Here is a 21113-nt window from a genome sequence, read left to right as displayed (position 1 = left end):
CAACGAGGTATATATTTTTTAAACAGATTTACAACTTCTAATTTTATTAATGTTTTTCTCATTCGGAATTCATCCATCAGTCAAAATATTTATTTTTGATTTCTTATTCCTTTTCGGTCTCGATGTTGGAGGGAGGGTGATTTGGTATAATCGTAACCATATTGTCTTCCTTCATCAAAGTCGTATATCTGCATTTAAAATGAAAAGGATTGTCCGAACTGTAAATCATATGTTTTATTTTGAAATAGTGTACATCTGTAAAATTAAAAGTTCTAGCAATGATTTTGTAATCAAATAAAGTCATCTTTATTTGATTGCATAATCTGAAGTTCACTCGCTCATCCACAACACCACAAATTAATTGCAGAGTTTATCTCGAAATGCAGTTGTAACTCGTTGATATAAGTAATCAATATAAATAAAGTGGGTATCTAATTTTAATTATATAAAATTAAATGTGGGTAATTGAGTTGATTCGAAGTGGATATGGCACAAAATTGTAAAAGATCATGTTGTTTGTCACACTGTTTACTTGAGTTTTAGCATTGTTTTGTGCCATATCCGGATATAGCACACATTTGTGATTACTATTTATTTCGTAACGTGGATATGGTATAAATTGAATGTAATTTACTTAGTAAAAAATAAGTGTTTTGACACAACGATTTGTGCAAAAGATTATTGATCTGAAATAATGAGCTTAACTCGAAATCCATTTTGGTAAAAAATGGATAATAATATGGCACAATGACGTTCTGTCATTTTGACCACGAAACTCTAATAAATATATGACGACCAGTCACGTTCTCGTCAAACATCATCATCAGGCCGACGCGTCTGTTTCAGATGACATTCGGCATGTTGACAACGTCTTTGGTGGCTGACTAGACTAGACCGATACGAGAGCGATATGTACGTCCACAGACCTGGCAAGAGAAGTCTGCGGATGTTGGTGCAGAACCGCCTTGGTGTCGTTTCTGCCTCTTGTCAGCATGCCTTGAGCCAGGCTTCATCGCAATAATTTATAATTATAATTTAAAGTTTATTTCAGGCTCTGTCCCATACACTTCATGTAAGTTACAGTCTTATAATGATAATGTTAGTAATTTAATTAATTGCGATAGAATTACATTTTATCAAAAAATAGGATGTCAGAGTAAACCCTCCAATATACGTCCGCGCCAGACATACTGTATAATAATATATATTACGAGTGTATAGTGGTGAAAAAAACTCGCTCTGCAACTTTGTTAAGGCTAAGTATGAAGGTGCATGCTTGTTATTAACCGTGTAAACACACGGGGGATTCTAACGGGCGTTACCTAAGCGCCCATTTTGCCCTTTGAAGCCAAGTAGGGTTTCTGGTTTCGCGACCTTTTTTTCTTTGGGTTCTCGAGTCTTTTACCTCAATAAAAACCTGAAATATTTTTTTTTTAATCTGTGACGTTTTATTGCATCATAATCATAATGCGTATTTTGCCCCGACTTTCAGGAGCGTAGTATGTATGTTGTCCATTTCTTTGGTGTCGCTGTAGCCTAAAAGGCTGAATGTTTCAGCAGAGCTATCATTCCATTAATTTATAATTATAATTTAAAGTTTATTTCAGGCTCTGTCCCATACACTTCATGTAAGTTACAGTCTTATAATGATAATGTTAGTAATTTAATTAATTGCGATAGAATTACATTTTATCAAAAAATAGGATGTCAAAGTAATATAATACTTGCCACCCTCCAATATACGTCCGCGCCAGACATACTGTATAATAATAATATATTACGAGTGTATAGTGGTGAAAAAAACTCGCTCTGCAACTTTGTTAAGGCTAAGTATGAAGGTGCATGCTTATTATTAACCGTAACTGTGTAAACACACGGGGGATTCTAACGGGCGTTACCTGAGCGTCCCATTTTGCCCTTTGAAGCCAAAGTAGGGTTTCTGGTTTCTCGACCTTTTTTTCTTTGGGTTCTCGAGTCTTTTATAGAAACCTCAATAAAAACCATGAAATATTTTTTTTTTAATCTGTGACGTTTTTATTGCATCATAATCATAATTTTGTCGTATTTTGCCCCGACTTTCAGGAGCGTAGTATGTATGTATGTCCATTTCTTTGGTCCTCGCTGTAGCCTAAAAGGCTGAACTGATTTCAGCATATGAGGTATCATTCCATTCGTCATAACTGACGTAGTGACATAAGATATGTATTTTTTCAGGCGTTCACGAATAAAAATATGTTAGAGAAATTAAAAAGAAATATTTTGTTTTAAGTAGCAATATTGGTATCAAATGAAAGCTAATAATTTGCCGATTCTAATGAAAAAACCTAATTAAATTACATCCACGGGTACATCAAAAATCATGACTAAAATCGAAATTCATATTGAAGTCTGTTCTAAATATATATACAAGTAAGTATACTTTTGATCGACCATTTTCACAGAAATATCAAAAAGTATGAAATAAAACAAAAAAATAAATAATAAAATCAAATTTATTTTGTGACCAGCTCAAAAATTTTAGTAATGGGTTTTAGACCACTTATTTTCTTGCTTTCGGTTGTTTTAAAGTAGTCGGGTTTTTGATTTCTTTTGGTACTTTTACTACCTCTTATTAAGGTAAGGTAAGGAACAAAAATAATCTTACGTAATAATCAAAATAAGAATAAACTGAACAGATTAATACATACATCAATTATGTGCGCGAGAGTTAACAACTTTTGAGAGTACAAATGAAAATGTCTATGGCTTTTTTTCCATGGGGGAGAATACTAAGCTATCTAATTTTATTTAATAAGTATTTTAATTTAGTTATTCAGTCCCCTAAAGCCACGAACAGCGAAAAATCGCATCTGGCGCATTTAAATTTGGAATTTGAGAATTCTCGAGTTCCGGTATTTCCCAATTCATACTAAGTTTACTTAAGATTTGACGGTATAATTTGTCTATGCGAATGAAAGTGTAAATAAATTTGATCTCTCTCTCTCTCTTTGTTTTTCTTTCTTTCTCTCAAAGAACAAACTTAACTACCACAGCTTTTTCACAGGCTAAAAATCAATTCAGAAAACCGCAGCGGCACCGTTCAGAACACCAGCGCGTCTTCACCCAGCTACACCTTAATTTTTGTATGTGCTGGCGCAGTCAGAGATCTGAAGCACTCGAGTGCGCGCCGGTGCCCGCGCACCATGGATCGCGTACACTTCCTTCTCAACGGGGAGCCCCGGTCAGGTCAGTTCCAATCACAGCCATTCTTTTTTATTAAGTAGCCACTGGTGGGCATAGGCCTCCTGGACCTCCATAACTCCCGTTCTGACGATATTACAGATATTCTTAATTAATTCTTAGTATAGTATCGATACACAGTAAAATACATTAGAAAAAAAAAACAATAAATATCGAATAGTATAAAATCGAACCCACTCAGCAAAATTAAATGTTGCGGCAAGTGGCAATGCTGTTCAGTGGGACCCATTTAAAATTAAACTCATAAAAACATACATTTGCTTTACGGCCTCTCAGATGCAATGGACATGACTTTTAACCCCTGGCGCAAAAAGGGGGTGTTATAAGTTTGACCGCTATGTGTGTCTGTGTCTGTAGCTCATACTCGAAAACGGGTGGACCGATTTGAATGCGGTTTTTTTTGTTTGAAAGCAGATTTTCAAGCGATGGCTCTTAGACATGTTTTGTCATAATCGGTTCATTTTACTTTTTAGTTGTGTTTTTTTTGTCGAAGTTTTTTTTGTGTTGGGGGTATTTGAATTTGGGATCAGAATTTAACCGGTACGGGTTTTTCCAATTAGGCCGCTTGTAGACGTCCGTTGTTACACTGGACAACGGACGTCTACAACCGGCCTTTGGGTTAATTTTGTATATACTTAGTATTAATATAAAGACGAATGTGTGTGCTTGTTCGTGGCGCTTATGTTTAAAGTAGAAAAATATGTTATGATCGGACGGTGATCAACAATACAGCGTACACGAAGTTACGGGCAATAGCTACTTCAGATAATAAGTTTATTAGTTTGGCTTATTATAATATACTTTTGCCCGCGGATTCGCCCACGTAGAATTCGGTTATCGCGCGCTGTTCCCTCGGGAACTGCATTTTTCCGGGATAAAAAGTAGCCTATGTCTGGCCCATGAACTGTCTATAATCCAAAAATCACGTCGATCCGTCTTTCCATTTCGACGTGAAAGGCGGACAAACATACAAACACACACACTTTCACACTTATAACATTAGTAAGTATGGATTATAATAATTTATTCTATTCAGTACCAATGCCGATTTTAATTCCGGCATATGAAGGACGTCTCCACCGAGCCGAAATTGTATTATAATTATTACTTAGTTAAACAAAACAACGTTAATCGGTGTCTTGTCTTAATTATTGAAATTCCCCCATTAAACTATCTAAAAATTTAGGTACATTTCTGTATTGAAATACACTAGTCTAGTTTGTATTACAATGATAGATAAGTAAAACTTATAAAAACCTTGAATGTACCAAATTTGGCAGCTGAAGTTTGTTTACATTTAGTTAAATACCTATTCAAACCAAGTATAGGTACTATTTGTTTATGCCTTCGACTTGGATTAACGGTGCTTCTCTTTGTCAGTGGGGCGTGAAGTGAGCTCCGATGTGATGCTGTTGGACTACCTGCGCGTGGGCAGCGAGCTGCGCGGCACCAAGTACATGTGCCGCGAGGGCGGCTGCGGCGCCTGCGTCGTCGCCGCCGCGCGCGCAGGGGACGCGCCCGTAGCCGTCAACTCGGTCAGTCACCTTTGGATCTACTATACTTTGTTTTTTTAGCATTAGAAATACGGTAAACAATCTTGACGAGTCTTTTTATTGAAAAACATACTAAGAGTATATTGACACCAAAATAATATATGCGATCATTATTATATCCTTGCTAATTGTAACATAATTTACAATACAATACCATGACCAGTGAATATGTACAATGCATGATGAATGATGATGATGATGATGAATAAATGATGTATTCTGGATGGCCCTGTCCTCGGCTAGACGCATCCAGCTTCTACCAGCAGCCTTTCGCAGATCGTCACTCCACCTGGCCGGAGGGCGTACTACACTACGTTTGCCAAGACGCGGTCTCCACTCAAGAACTCGATGAGGACTCGATATATTAATTGGTGTAACTTATTTTTCAAAAGTGTTTTTCAATGAAAATACACCTCAAGATTTCTTACCTTCTTTCTATTGGTAAAAAAAACGAAGTATAATATTAGATTAGAGAACGTTAGATTAACATTGTCAAAAGTATCTGGTTCTATATTCATTGTATCTATGGTACAGTGTCTGGTGTCGGTGACGTCGTGCGAGGGCTGGGAGGTGTCCACGATAGAGGGCGTCGGCAGCCGGCACGCGGGCTACCACCCGCTGCAGAAGACGCTCGCCAAACACAACGGCACCCAGTGCGGGTACTGCTCGCCTGGTTGGCTCATGGCTATGTACAGGTAATTATGATGGTCTTGTTAAAGTTCCATCTTACAGACTGGCTAAAACCAAAAAGTCGTTTCTGGGAAATTGCATACGTTTTTATAATAAAATTCCAAAAAATATTATAAATGAAACAGATACAAAATTTCATATCTATTATCAAGAAGACATTAATATCTAAGGCGTATTATAAAGTTAATGATTATATCATATTCCGATCCGCATTAGCGATCCCTTCAAATAGCGATCCTAATGTGTTAAAAAATAAAGTTGTGTTAAATACTTGTGATGTATAGATATCATTTAATAATATTGTAAATCAGTTTAAAAAAATATACCTCGTTGAGTTTCTTGCCGGATACTTCTCAACAGAGGTTTTTCCGAACCGGTGGGAGATTTTTTTGACATTCATAAGTGCTTGTTATAGCCTAAATTAAATAACGATATTTTGACTTTGGCTTCGATTTAACTGGAATATAGTACCCTATGGACTTAACTGCCGATAACCCCTGTGGTAAGTGAATAAAGGATAAAAGTTTGGGCTTCGCCAACCATCGGGCATATAATGAAGAACTCTAAAGGTTCGCTTTTGTCGGACACAACATGGAGGACATCAAGTGAATAAATACGCAAAGCGTAACGTGTGTGAAGTTTCCAGAATGGACCTACACGATACTACGGCCTCTCACTTTGAGAGGAACCCTGTGCCCAGCAGTGGGGCGTATATACGCTGGGGTGGGTGGGGTGATTCATCTTGTATTTAAAGTTTTGGTCAGTATAGTAATTTTGGGGTTTACTAATGTTTCGGCGAATAACGTTTGGCAACCAGTTTCATTACGCAACTTTTCATTTCCCAACTGTTTAATATTTCTGAAACTGTAAAATATTTCAGGATTTTTATAAAACTAACCTAATCTAACCTAAAGGGTTCTACGCTATGGCCCTGAAATAAATCCTGAAATATTTACATTGTTAGAGTTTGAGAAATGAAAAGTTGCGAAATGAAACAGGTTGGCAAACGTTACGTTGCGAAAAGGCAGTACTCTTAATTTTGGACATTCTCACAGGATAGTTAGTTTTCTGTAGTTTTTTTGCTGAACTCCGCATGCCACAATTTTCTGCCATAAAGTGTATGTATGTATGGGCCCCCGGCACTGAATGGATGGGCCCCCGAGGCAAGAGGAAAAAAGGGCGACCTAAGGATAGATGGGCAGATGAAATCCAAAAAATTGCCGGAAATAACTGGATACTACAAGCGCAAAACAGAGAAGCATGGAAACAGTTGAAAGTGGCCTTTACCCAGAAAAAAAGAGGGTTTATTATTATTATGTTCTTTATTTTTCTTTCATTCTTAGGTTTAGGTTTTTATAATAGCTCTAAAAGTAAAATACAGAAAAGTACATACATACAAAATAAAAATATTATAAAAACCTAACCTAGTTTGCCGCTGGTAACGGGGTAGGGCCCAAGCTACCGGTGGTCAGGGCCGCAGAGTGAGGAACCTCCGGACGATTATTATTATTATTATGTATGTACCTAACTATGTAAACTCGTTATTGTACAAAATAAGTAAACAAACATAATGCAAAGTGCGTTCGTTTTCAAAAATGTCTGTAGCACATATTGTAAACACTACGCACATTATGAGGGTCACATGATTACAAGAACAAGCTGTGAAATCAACAACGCTTCAATGATAGTATGTGAACAAAAACCCAAGAAACAGTCTTCATAAGGCTTATTATCTCCTCAACGTTATTTCAAATACTTAGGAGTATCTGTTTCAATTACTGTACGTATTAATTATACGTTAAATAAATTGAATGACGTTAGTCCATAACATGAACGTTATTTCAAAAATGTTGTGAGAAATAAGTGTAATCTAATAGGCGTTAAGCTTTTCACGTATTAAACTCTTATTATAATTTAAGTGGATAGTTTAACGAAGATATTATATCAAAAGTGTACATGCCTGAACTGCGCTCACTTAGTGCCTATTATAATTTAATCAATGGATATTCAGCCCGAACTAACACGAGGTTGGAAACTTCATTATGAAGTAATACGATGCATTAGCAATTTTGTAACAGCGCTCATTAATGATACGTACATAATCCGCTGAGATCTTATCTGGTCAAATTAGTTTTATATGCCTTTTTATATCGCCATACGAGTCACTTGACTTGACGCACGTGTGCGTAAATATTTTTGTCGGTATTTGTCAAGCTGTATTTGCATAAGAACGTAACACAATCATTAAACTTGTTTGTTTGAATCAAGTGGTTGGGTAATAGATTCTAAAGTAGTCGGACAAAAATTCTAATGCGACAAAGGTCCAAATAGACAACCGTCGTGTCGTTCCCTCGTTTGCTAAGAATTCTTGTATGTATCGCTATCTCGCAGTTTTTTTTTAAATTTCTTTTCATTAAAGCCTAACTCGGACTGAACAAAAATTTGAACAAATATGGAAAAGATTGCTGTATAGATTCAGGCGTTACTTTGCGGAGGTCCATGTTAAAATAAATGGAATATCTGTCTTGCTCCTCCGAAGATTCTTCGACCAAGCGTCGTAGGGTAAACAACCGCTGATGATGCTTCGGCGAGAAGCGAAACACGTGGCCGGGATTTTGTTTATGGTTGTGGTGGTGGTGGTTCTCTTGGTGGTGGGTTCATTTACGTTTGCGTTGGTTATTTACGTTTTTTATGCGGAGGGAGGGCGGGTTAAATTGCATGAAAAAACATTTTTTCCAACTCAAACGTAGCTGTTTCGCACGACTTGGCCTCATTACTTGGCGGAAGAGCAAGACAGATATTCCATTTATTTCAACAGATTGGTTCAGCCGTTCAGCGCTTAGCAACATACGTACAATTTATATACCCATTAATTGTTAGTTTCGTTTCGTTTCGTTTCTCAAAAGAAAATAACGCTATAGGTAGTGCCACGAGAGTTGAAGTGAATGGTTAGATACACAGCTACCACATGTCGTGTAATGACAACAGGATCTTGACATTTACTCATTAATTTAATTCATTCTCCTTTTGTGCGATCAGTTCTTTTTGCAGCTATGTGTGTAATCATTCACTTCAACTCTCATGGCACTACCTATACTTTTATTGGGATCACTTTGTTTCTGGTAGTAATGGATATACAAGAAGAATATCATGGGACAATTGACACCAATTCCCAAACTAAGCAAAGCTTGTACTATGGATACTAAGCAACGGATAAACATACTTATACATAATACCCGAGAACAAACATTCGTATTCCGCACGCGGTACGGATTACCGAGGACCTGGGTTCGATCCCAGTGATGGTCTTATTTTTCTGGTTTTTCTATATTTCAGTTTGTATTTTCAATTTAGGTTTTACGGGATGACCGTAAAAGTAAAAATTTGGAATTTCTAGAATTTCCTATTAGATTTAGGCCATCGTAAACGAGATAGATATCACTTCGTCTAAAAACAACGTCTAGGTAGCAATTTAGTGGTCAAGAAATACACAAAATTCAAGGTTCGTTAATGATATCGATAATTCACTGATCAACTAATTTAAGCATTAATCAAGCAATTAAATGATAATTATCGATCTCGTGTTGCGTGACTCCCTAAACAAGAGTAACCAGATCATCATCATCATCATCTCAGCCGTAGGACGTCCACTGTTGGACATAGGCCTCCCCCATAGACCTCCAGTCGCTTCGGTTGGCAGCGGCCTGCATCCACCGTGAACCCGCGGCTTTAACCAGGTCAAAGTCATCGTCCATCTTGTTGGAGTGACTAGATGATTACGAGTAAATCAGGCGTTACATTGCAGATATCCATCGTCAATACGGGAAACCTAATGCTATAGCTACGCTGTCCACTGTCCGTTACATGGCTGTATCTCAAGAATTGTAATAAAAAGATAGACAACTGAAATAAACGTGTAATATTTCTAGTGCCTTTAATCCATACTTAATATTATAAATGAGAAAGTGTGTGTGTTTGTGCGTTTGTATACTATGTTTGTCCGTCTTTCACGTTGAAACGGAGCGACGGATCGAAGTGATTTTTGGCATAGAGATACTAGTTTATGGGCTAGAGAGTGGCTACTTTTTATCCCGGAAAAATGCACAGTTCCTAAGGGAACAGCGCACGATAACCGAATTCCACGTGGGCGAATCCGCGGGCAAAAGCTAGTAAATAATAAAAATTAACGGTGGTCATAGTAGAACTTCACACACCATTAAATTTCTACGCCGGTGGGTGCAGGTTTGCTCACGATGTTTTTCTTAACCATAAAACTCGTGGTAAATTTTAAATGTCCGCATGTGGCTTTTGAATAATTTATAGGTGCGAGCCTGACATTGAAACCACGATCCTCTGCCTGAGAGGCCACAGGTCAAACCACTAAGCCATCACAGCTTCGTCAGCACTTGTACTTTATGAAATTACACAAGCCTTCAGTTCCTCGGCGCGCGATACCGATTCACAACTTCCCAGATTTTAACCCCCGGCGCAAAAAGAGGGATGTTATAAGTTTGACCGCTATGTGCGTCTGTGTGTCTGTCTGTGGCACCGTAGCTCTTATACGGGTGGACCAATTCGAATGCGGGTTTTTTTATTTAAAAGCATGTTTTCTAGCAAAGGTTATTAGACATGTTTTATCAAAATCAGTTCAGCCGTTTTTGAGATATTAAACTTTGAAGTGACAATATCCAACTTTTCAACCTTTTTAGCCTTTTTCCAATTTTTTGTTGGTTAAGTTAGGTTATTTAATGTGAAATATACTGAGTGGCACAAAATTTGGCCCACTCTCCATACAAAATTACCTATAACTGCATACATTTTAGGGCCAGATATTTTGCCACTCAGCATATTACATTATTTTCAGTCTATTACAAAGCCGAAAGAATTTGACCATGTTGGAGATAGAGAAGTCATTCGGCAGCAACATCTGTCGCTGCACCGGCTACCGACCCATACTGGAAGCCTTCAAGACATTCGCGAGCGATGCACCCAAACCCCATAACCTTCTAGACATTGAAGACCTCAAAATTTGCGAGAAAAGCGGAGAGACGTGCAGGAAAATCAAGTGCAGTGAGAGCGACTGGTGCGTGGTAGAGACCGATGAAGTGACATTACCACAGCGACTAGAAATAAATCTTAAGGATGGGAAATTCTGGGCCAGGGTGTTGTATATAAACGACATATTTCATGTATTAGCCAGAAAAGGAAATGATTCTTATATGTTGGTTGCTGGAAACACAGCTAAAGGTATGTTTACACATAAAATAGAAAATAACTGTGTAATTTCTGCAGACTTAACCCCTTTTTCACTAGGGTCCCAGAATTATTCTACTGACAAACAAATATTTTTCAGGAGCTTATCCAATAGATGAATACCCTCGAGTCCTTATAGACATCAGCAGTGTGAATGAGCTGAAGGGATATCACTTCGATCAGAACTTGGTCCTTGGAGCAGGATCGACGTTGACAGAGACGATGGACATATTTGAGCACCTGGCAGCCAAAGAAGAGTATTTCTGGTATCTAGAGAAACTTCGCCAGCACTTGCTGTTGGTAGCTCATATTCCTGTGCGAAACGTACGTTTTAGTGCCCAAAAAACTTCTGACAATTATTAACTGTGCTTTATTGTGCCAATTGAAAGTAGTCTAAACCAAAACGGAACTTTTATGGTTTTGTCGCATCTTTCCGTCCGTCTGTATGGTTTAGCTTAGACGTCTTTTTCACTGTTATTACATGGACCGAGGACATATAGCTATTTTTGATTGGCTTAAGATGATTCCTTGTTGGCAAATGCGAAGAGAGTAAATACTATTTATATGAATAAGTTTTTTCTTCAGCTCAGCGGTATCCTGTTGAGCTGAAATTTTAAACTGGTCAAAAAATGGTTCGCAAATTTTGAAACCGCCAACTTTCATATTTATTTATTACTTGCATACGAACGATGTAAGTTTAATAAAAATCTTGTAACCAATTTAACCGCTTTTTTCAGGTTGTGTATGTAGATATGTATGTATGTAAACTCTTTATTGTACAAAAGAAAAGAAACATAACCCAATTGACAAACTGCTTATAAAGCCTAGTTTAGAGTCTAAATCAGGCTTTGGGTCTAAACTTTAGACCTGCAAGAAAAATCGTGCACGTATTACTACGGCTCTTGATTGACTACTTCAAATTCGTAAACTTTACGACCTCGCAATGTATTGCAACTTGCACAATTTTTACTGTAGGTCTAAACTGGGCTTAACTAACATACTTAATGCTTAGATTTGCTTCTAATATAGGTATTAAATTTGATATTCGTTGTTTAGCTTGGTACGATTGCCGGTAATTTGATGATCAAGCACCAACACCACGACTTTCAATCTGATGTCTTTCTTCTGCTGGAAACTGTCGGAGCATATCTAACGATCTGTAAGTGTACTTAACCTCTCTTAAATTAAATTTGTTTCAATACTGGGTTGATGACCCAATTTGTTGTTACTGGTAATACAATTGTTACTTTTTGTTCACAGTGGGTCCTTTTGGTTATCGCATTATAGTGACGCCGGAGGCATTCCTTAACGTGGACATGAGAGGGAAAGTAATTCTGAATGTGTTGTTCCCTCCTCTGACTCATGATTTTAAGTTCGTCTCATTTAAGGTAAATATTTAGGACCATCATTCATATTTTACAAACCTAATCTAATTTTAAGAATGGATTACTCGTATTACTGATTTATTTGGGAACTACTACTATGTAGCTTATTATTTCTCTGCAGGAGAAAAACTGCTAGACAATGCTCTTCTCTCTTCTTTAACTTAAGAGTTATACTCTTGTCGGTGGAGTATCATCCACACATCCCTCCTTTGAGCCATCCTCTTGACCCCTTGATACGACACGACGCCGACTTTCTCCCTTATCTGATCGATGTAGCTACACCTAACCTAACCTAACCTCTTCCTCTCTTCCCCTCGATCTTTCTTTCCAGAATTGTCTTGAAGAAGCCACTAATACTTATTTTAAACACACTAGTTTTAGGAGACACTGCTAATTTTAATATTCCTGATTTAACATTGATATCTTTTAAGACCCTTCTTTAATTCATAGATAATGAAGCGCGCTCAAAACGCCCATGCTATAGTCAACGCTGGCTTCCTGTACAAATTGTGCGACCGTCAAAGTACGGTGTGCGTCGCGAGAATAGTGTACGGTGGCTTATCGCCACAGTTCGTACACGCAAAGGAAACCGAAAGGTACCTGGTTGGGAGGAAGCTGTTTACTAACGAGACGCTGCAGGCAGCCATCAGGGTCTTAGAGCACGAGCTGGTGGTGGTGAAAAACCCACCGGAACCATCGGTGGAGTATAGGAAGAACCTGGCTATTAATTTGTTTTATAAGGTGAGTATCTTCACGTATATGTCTGAGCAGTACCTGTGTTCGTGGCATGCCTGGTTTTAGAATGGGTGTCCCAAAAAGCGACTTAGGACTGTAACGTGAGACTGGGCAGCACTTGCCAACTATGAAATCCGAATTCCAGCTATGGATGTAAAAGGCAACATGGAAGTTTTTTTAACTTAATAAAACTTACAACTCTTTGATCTTCGATCTTCGGACGTATCATCGTCCCGAGAAAGATATCACTATTAAGGCTTTCCTTCATATTCTGAACTGTTCTATGGGCGAACTGATCTTTTTCTTTCCTCTTCAGGGCCTGCTGTCTCTCTGTCCTGGCAGCGTGTTGGGCGCGCGCTACGGCTCGGGCGGCGTCACGCTGAGCAGCACGCGGCCTGTCTCCGACGCGCGACAGATCTTCACCACCAACCCCGCGCTCTATCCTATCAACAAGCCAGTCGAAAAGGCTGAAGCGCTGGTAAGATAATTAGCACCACACTTGGATCTTTCACGACGATTATGTTGCTAAAATAGTCTTGACATTTCAGCCATGTCATGCCCTGGCTTAAGCAGCCTGGTGGTTTGACCTATGAACCAGTCCTGGATTTATCAATAGGCCATATTGGCCACGGCTTAGGGGCGGCAGCGTCCTAGGGGCGGCAGATTTCAGAGGACTCACTCGATTTCAGATGATAAAGACCAACAAGTACATGGGCCGGCTTAAATATTAAAGTACACTTATATGAACTCTCAAACATGATCAAACTGGATTTTTCAGTTTCTATCTATGAAATTATATTTAAAACCTGCGATGAAATTTGATGATATGTGAAGTTTCCAATCCGCACTGGGCTGGGAGCTACGCGTGTAATTTGCGGCCCATTTACGCCGCTTTGTGAGAGGCCTGTTCCGTGCAGTGACACGTATATGTATAGGCCGACATGATAACGTTTCGGCCATATTTCTGTGACCGCGGTCACGAGTAAATTCATAGTTAGGTAGTAGCCGTGAAATAATGTCTGTAAGATAAGATTCTTCTGTGACATCCATCCGTGACAATAGGACATCTATTATATTTAAAAAAATAACTTTCCGGCTTTTATTTTTACTTTAAGGGTTTTCCCAACACATTTTTACGCAAAGTAATTTAAATACAAATTAAAATTTGCGCACAAGGTCTCCTAAAAGCTGTGCTGGTTACTACTCTACTTTGATTTTTACTATGAAGAATGCGATATACGAGTACTCGCTATTTACATTATAATTTGCTGTAGATCCAATGCGCCGGTGAGGCCCCTTATACGGAGGACCTGCCCAGTGTCCCCCGCGAGGTATTTGGAGCCTTCGTGCTGGCGCGTGTGCCGCTCGGAGACATCGTCAACATTGACGCCCACGACGCTCTTGTAAGTGACACTACAATTTAATTTAAATCTTCATCTACGACAGTCCATTGCTGGACATAGATCCTTCCCATAGCACGGCATTGAGTCATACAAAATATCATGGCGTAATGTACGCCAGTAGTAGCAACCAAGTGGGCAGCAGCAGGGTAAACAATACGTACCCTGGAGTGAGGGAAGGTGGCGCGGTGCTGCGGCGCAAACTAGCGCTGCCTAACCTGGATTTGACCCAATGCACGCCCATGGTCCATACTTAAAGGGTAATCTTGCACTGTGTTTTCCGACACGCTTTTAGTCAAATAGTCGTATTTATAACTATCAGAATGTTTTCCTTATCACAGAAGTCACTTTATTTTTAAAGCAACAAAGTCATGTTAATTCAGTGACCCTGGAAGATCCCCATGACCATTTACTTCTCTGGACACATTTTGTTCCAATCAATGTTCTTACGCACGAGCGCTTTTTAATTAATGAGCACTCGGGAGGGGCGGCTCTGAACTTCCCACCCCGCTTGCAAAATAGCGGTCACTGGGCTAATTGATCATTTTTGAAAAATTACAGCATGAACCTGGCGTAATTGCGTTCTACTCGGCTAAAGACATTCCTGGCAGAAATTCATTTACTCCTGCCCCTACCCCTTTTTATCTCAAAGACGAAGAAGTTTTCTGCTCTGGTTCAGTCAAATACAACGGGCAAGTCATTGGCTTAGTTGTTGCCGAGACAAAATACATTGCCGAAAAGGCTGCAAAACTTGTACATGTAAAATATAATAACATTAAGAAACCTGTCATCGATATCAAAGAAGCCAAGAAGATTGCTAGTAGAACTAATATGGCTGGCGAAAACGCTGGGGGTACTAAAGGAACTGATATATTTAAAGTAGTGAAAGGTGAAGAAACAATATATCATCAGCAACATTTTTGCATGGAAACACTTATGTGTGTGACAAAACCGACTGAGGAGGGTATGGAGGTACATCCAACCTCACAGCACATGGATGGAATACAAGTCGTCATATCACGAGCTATAAAAATGCAGGAAAACAAGTAAGTGCCAGAAAATTAAAGTATTTTTTGCACCACCATGAAAAAACAGTGTTGTTTACAAATGGTATGTTTTGTAATTCATTAGGAAAAAGAAACTTATGTATGATCATATTGCTATTCGTCTATTTTTTTCTGTCAGTTACCTTTTACTCAAGAATACGTGGACGATTTAAACGAAGATTTGACACAAAAGCTCGATTTTAAACCAATAGGATGTTTTTGGCTGACTTAAAATCATGAAAAGCAAGAAACTACCCAAAGCCTAACAGCACGTAGGTAAATAAATTAAAAAAGGTTAAACCTTTTTGCCCATATTCGAGTGGAGCGGACTTCGAAGGGAATCAGTTAAATTTACATCGATCGACTAAAGTTAAACTGAGCCCGTACGGAGTTCACTCCACTTGCGGTGGAAATGCATTTATCTTGTTCCCACCTAGCACGCAGTTTTGCTAGCGGAGGAGCAAGACAAAAGGTTGTAAATAGTTTATATAGGCATGCGCAAAGTAACGCCTGAACCAGTTAATCATTCCTTGCATGCGATACTGATGAAGACACGTTTTGGTTGCTTTTTAAGGATAGATGTCTACGTGCGTCGACTAGGAGGGGCGTACGGCATCAAGATCTCTCGAGGGAACCAAGTAGCTGTGGCGTGCGCGCTGGTCACACACAAGCTGAATCGGCCCTGCCGCGTCATACTGCCGCTTGTCACACTCTCTCAGGCTGTGGGAAAGAGGCTGCCATGTTCTACTGAATATGAGGTAAATTACCCGAGCCTTCTCCAATCCTCGGTTTTAGTTACGGCAGGTTTTCTACCAAATGGCCTTTTCTTTGCAGTGGATTGAAAATATTATACTAAAGTTTTTTTTAAAGTCTATGTTAGTATCTATTTTATTTATTTACTTTGCTATACTAAACCGAAACTCCAGCTTCCTGCTGGAGCTCACCAAACTTGGAAATGCAAGTTTGGGTAAAACCGGTTTATTTTGGTTGGCATTTACCATCTCTTTCTTTCATCATCTTTTACCGTTTGGCCGAAAAAATTGAAAATGTAATTGAGATGGTGAGTGAGAGTGACAACAAAGCTACCCGTCTTATTTTAGTGAATGAGCTATACAAAAAAAGAAGAACATAGACATGAATGTAATGTAAATTAACACTTTATTATACATACTTTTTAGGTAGCCGTTGACGCTACTGGAAGAGTGCAATATTGTAACGAGAATGTGTACATGGACAATGGCTATGTAGTTGATGAACCATTCTCCTTGTTTACTTTGGACGCCTACAACAACTGTTATGAAAAGGCTCGATGGAACTTCAAGGTTTTCACTGTGACCACAGACACTGCGAGCAATACATGGTGTCGGTCTCCTGGTAAGTAATTAACTTATAAAGTCACAGAAGCGATTAATTTTAAACGCAAATTTTAATGCTATCTTGTTCTTTACAGGAACTCTTGAAGTCATCGATGCTGTAGAATTTATAATGGAGCGTATTGCATACGAATTGTCTCTAGATCCACTAGAAGTTAGATTACGCAATCTAGATCCAGCTTATACTGAGTTGAGGGAAATGGTGGAAAGAGTGAAGACCGACGCCCAATACGCAGACAGGAGAGCAGCCGTGGACAAATACAATGCACAGAACAGGTGGAAGAAACGTGGTTTAAGGTTTTCTTTACTACGATGGACTCCTATTGGATCGCAATATTTTGACGTCACCTTGTCAGTTTACCATGATGATGGTAGCGTAACCATAACACATGGCGGAATCGACATGGGGCAAGGTTTGAATACTAAAGCAATTCAAATTGCAGCTTTTTTGCTAGGAATATCAATGGACAAAATTCAAATTAAGGGAAATAATACGATAATTAACCCCAATGGTTTTATATCTGGAGGTAGTTTGACATCAATCAATATTGGCATTGGTGTCCAACGTGCCTGTGAAGAACTATTGTTACGGTTGGCACCTATAAGAGCAACAATGACTGATGCAACGTGGGAGGTGCTAATCAAAGCAGCATTTAATGCTAGTATAGACCTGCAAGCGCATGGTTTTGTATCACTGGCTGATATGCAGAGAGCAGACGTGTTCGGTGTGACGCTGGCTGAAGTAGAGGTGGACGTGTTGACTGGCGAGTGGGAGGTGGTGCGAGTGGACTTGCTTGAGGATGCGGGACTGAGTGTCAGTCCTGAGATTGATATTGGTCAAGTAAGTGATCACCCTGTAAATTTATTAAGGCATCTCTGTATCTTATACCCGCTGGGTGTGAACCAAGCTAATGTTTGATTTTTTTTAGGTTGAAGGGGCTTTTATCATGGGACTGGGTTACTGGACGTGCGAGGAATTAGTCTATGACCGAGAGACTGGCAAGCTGCTGACGGATCGCACTTGGGACTACCACGTGCCGCAGGCGAGGGACATCCCACAGGACTTCCGCGTCTACTTCAGGAACAAGTCATACTCTGAGCCGCGCTTCTTTGGAGCAAAATGTAAGAAAAATAATTTATTATTTTAAAAGTCTTGTCAATTTTGTTAACACGCTTATGTATGTAACGGAATTTTTGAAGTTGATTTCCATCAACTTCTTTTTTTGTATTGATACAAAACTTGAGTGCATAGTACCATCGAGCTGTGATGATGGAGTTGGGAGCTTGACACTATGCTACTCCAAAACAGAACGACGTCACCTAGCCATCTTTGAGGATTGTTAGAATGATGTAAGGGTATATTTTAACCAAAAGCAGTTTCCATGGTCTAATAATGGAGCAGTTAGATACATAGCTACCATCAAAGCGTGCTTTTTAGTTTTTCAAAGTTTTATTTGTGCTATATTTGACGTTTTAAACTGTTTCCAGCAATCGGCGAGCCCCCTCTCTGCATGTCGGTGGCGGTTCCCTTCGCTATGCGTGAAGCCATTGTCGCCGCCAGGCTCGACGCCGGCCTGCCCGCCGACAAGTGGTTCCAGATCGGTAATTCCATTTTATAAAGTTATCAAATACTAGTTTACCCGCGGCTCCGCACGCCTAAACTATTCGATATGGTACTGGGAATTCCTAAAATTTATATCGTGGTCTTCATTGGGGTTGTGTTAAGAACAACTGTTAAAATTTTCAAGACTCTAAACCCAGCGGTTCAAATTTCAAGATTTTATCCCTATCCCGTGAGAACATCGGGATAAAAAGTAACCTATGTGTTATTCCAAACATGCAGCTACCAATATACCAAATTTCATCACTCTAAGCCCAGCGGTTGTTATTTCTAGATTTTAGCCCTATCCCGTGGGATGAAAAGTAGCCTATGTGTTATTTAGGGCCAATTTTTATTTTCTCCTCGATATCTTTCATTTCTTAGATTTCAATGCAATTTGGTGAATTGGTAAAGTTGCTTATTCTGACTATGATAAGCCCAATATCACACTGTCCTTCAAATTTTTCCATTGAGTTACACAAAATGTATGGAAATTTCGTAACTGAAAATGTAGTATAAAATGAGAAACTCAAATTGGAAAAAAAACTACAACAAAATAAAAATGGACTCATTTCACACACACACACACACACACACACACACACACACACACACACACACACATACCCATAATGTTTGTTTATCTTAGCCTTGCTAGCACCAGTGTGGTTAGAATTACACCTCCCCGCTACTTCCGTGGATGTCGTAAGAGGCGCCTGAGGATATAGGTTAAGGTATACCGTAGGCGACAGGCTAGCAACCTGTCACTATTGTACCTTTTTTTTGTCAAACTAAACCTAAAATTGCTAAAAGTGGCTCCGAAGTGGTAACGTTCCGTGTGCTCTGCCTACCCCATTTGGGAATACAGGCGTGATGTTTGTGTGTGTGTGTGTTAGCAAAGGATCTAAATAATTAGCTATAGCTCCAACTAATGATTGATTGGGCAAATTAGCTGCGGGTTTGCCAGTGTCGTTAGTTAGTTGCGGTTATTCCTCGTCGTGTTTTGTCAAAGTTGCGATATTGAATTTTTTGCAGTGGGTGCCAGGATGCCACGCAAACAGTAATGGTTAATGTTGTTACTGTAACAAAATCTGTAGCCAAATTTATTTATTTTTTCAGATGGGCCGTATACTAGAGAAGCTATCCAGTTGCACACAGCAACAAAATACTCGGATTTTAAATTTATCTGACTTATTTTTGTACATACACTGAATAAAACAACCTTTGAAATTAATAACTGTGTATTAAGCTCCAAAATCAATGTGATTAGACTTGGTACTGCTGCTTAAAAAGTGGTTTCAGTTTTAAGAGAAATATATTAATAAATAATAACCAATAATTAAAAAAAAAAATCAAAAAACCCGACTGCCTTAAAAAAGACTAAAAAGAAGAAAACAAGTCTAGTTGGCTAGAACTTTGTTAAGTAGCTAACTTAAAGTTCAAGAGTCGGGACCCATTAGTTAAGCTTTTTTTGAGTATCACGATTTAAATGGGTCCCGACTGTTGAACTTTAAGTGAGCTACTTAACAAAGTTCTAGCCCACTAGACAGGTTTTCTTCTTTTTAGTCTTTTTTAGGCTGTCGGGTTTTTTTAACCTTTAAATATATTTTTTATTTCACCCTTTTTTAATAGTTCTGTGAAAATGGTAGATTAAAACTATTATAACCCATATTGTATATTTAGAATGGGCTAGCTATTAGCTTTTATTTGATACCCTACTCGACAGATTTGAATAAAAAACATTTTTTGAAAACTTATGATTTTTCAAGAATTTCATGAACCCACTGTCACTCGCGTCATCAAGATGAATCCAATGACGTATCATTTATCAAAATCGGTTCAGCCGTTGAGTAGTTACGAGAGGACATATGAATACATACATACGCGTCAAACACATAACCCTCCTTCTTCGCAGTCGGGTAAAAAGAAGAAGATGGTATGGACCTAATCATCAATTCATTTGTGAAACATATGTATGTAGGTAAGTATAAATTAAGGTAAGTATAAACATATGTATGTAGGTAAGTATAAATTTAGATCTCGAATAACGTTTTTGATCGCAGCGTAGTAATAATACAAGTACAGAAGGTTCTCTCTTTTGATGTTGACGAAAGCTGCCATTTTATATGCCTACGTAATTTTTATAAGCAAAATCACCGCGCACCACCAAGCAACATTGAACTCTAGTGCTGCGCGCGAAGGTCGTTATTAAGTTAAGTTAAGGTAAGGTCGTTAAGTTTTGGTTTGGGATAGGGTTGTAAATCAATAAACAAAATAATACTCACATATAACTTAAGAGTAAATTCGGACAAATAGTTTGCTAGCATTTTTAAATTGACGCGCCTACGATCTCCGACGATCACAATATGGATAATTGTACAAGGTCACGTGCCGAATGCGTCGTCGGCTGTCTCAAAGGTTTTGTACGCCCGCAGTATGCATTGGTAAATCATGAATCAGTATGTATTGGTAAATCGTACCTATCTGCTCTTTTGTCGCACTCGCACTGTATATGTTTTCGAACAGAATTGGGTTAGTTAGTTTAATGTTATGTACAGAATATGAATATATAAATAAAATAAATATGAATGCAATATTTTTTGCACTCATCGTGAACCAGTTTTACGAAAATCACACAGCTACACGTAGCGTTACGCGGTGCGACTAGTTCGAGCGAGAGACTGCGAGCGTGCGTGCCGGGCGGTGCTCATAGCCCTAGTGAGTTAACCCACGCCGGCGTGGGGTGTTTTGATACTTACAGAATAGCACCTATATCGCGGAGTGCGCCACGTCTGCCCTAGGGCAAAACAATATTTCCTTTTGTTGAGATTCAATATT

General features: G+C 38.8%; 2 protein-coding genes across 2 annotated transcripts in view; one reads left to right on the top strand and one right to left on the bottom strand.

The window, feature by feature from the left end:
- The window catches only part of LOC141429467 (uncharacterized), a 114276-nt gene that overhangs the window by 51325 nt on the left and 41838 nt on the right, over nucleotides 1–21113 (bottom strand). The gene's annotated exons all lie outside the window — the stretch shown is intronic.
- LOC141429465 (aldehyde oxidase 1-like) lies at nucleotides 3115–19596 on the top strand. The gene is made up of 17 exons (XM_074089772.1): nucleotides 3115–3225; nucleotides 4621–4775; nucleotides 5328–5488; nucleotides 10348–10730; nucleotides 10837–11060; nucleotides 11793–11895; nucleotides 11997–12124; nucleotides 12572–12862; nucleotides 13173–13334; nucleotides 14131–14259; nucleotides 14818–15302; nucleotides 15877–16060; nucleotides 16481–16676; nucleotides 16753–17516; nucleotides 17605–17797; nucleotides 18164–18277; nucleotides 19395–19596. Exons 1-17 carry the CDS (start codon nucleotides 3183–3185, stop codon nucleotides 19463–19465), a joined length of 3786 nt encoding a protein of 1261 aa, XP_073945873.1. The 5' UTR covers nucleotides 3115–3182; the 3' UTR covers nucleotides 19466–19596.

Source organism: Choristoneura fumiferana, chromosome 7 (genome assembly GCF_025370935.1).
Source record: "Choristoneura fumiferana chromosome 7, NRCan_CFum_1, whole genome shotgun sequence".
Taxonomy (NCBI): Eukaryota; Metazoa; Arthropoda; class Insecta; order Lepidoptera; family Tortricidae; genus Choristoneura; species Choristoneura fumiferana.
This window is presented reverse-complemented; position numbering and strand designations above follow the sequence as displayed.

Excerpts from the sequence above, each read along its gene's own strand:
- LOC141429465 (XM_074089772.1), top strand. The coding sequence starts at position 3,183 with ATGGATCGCGTACACTTCCTTCTCAACGGGGAGCCCCGGTCAG. Across the intron at positions 4,776-5,327 it reads CGCCCGTAGCCGTCAACTCG|TGTCTGGTGTCGGTGACGTC; the intron begins GTCAGTCACCTT and ends TCTATGGTACAG. Across the intron at positions 16,061-16,480 it reads CATGTTCTACTGAATATGAG|GTAGCCGTTGACGCTACTGG; the intron begins GTAAATTACCCG and ends CATACTTTTTAG.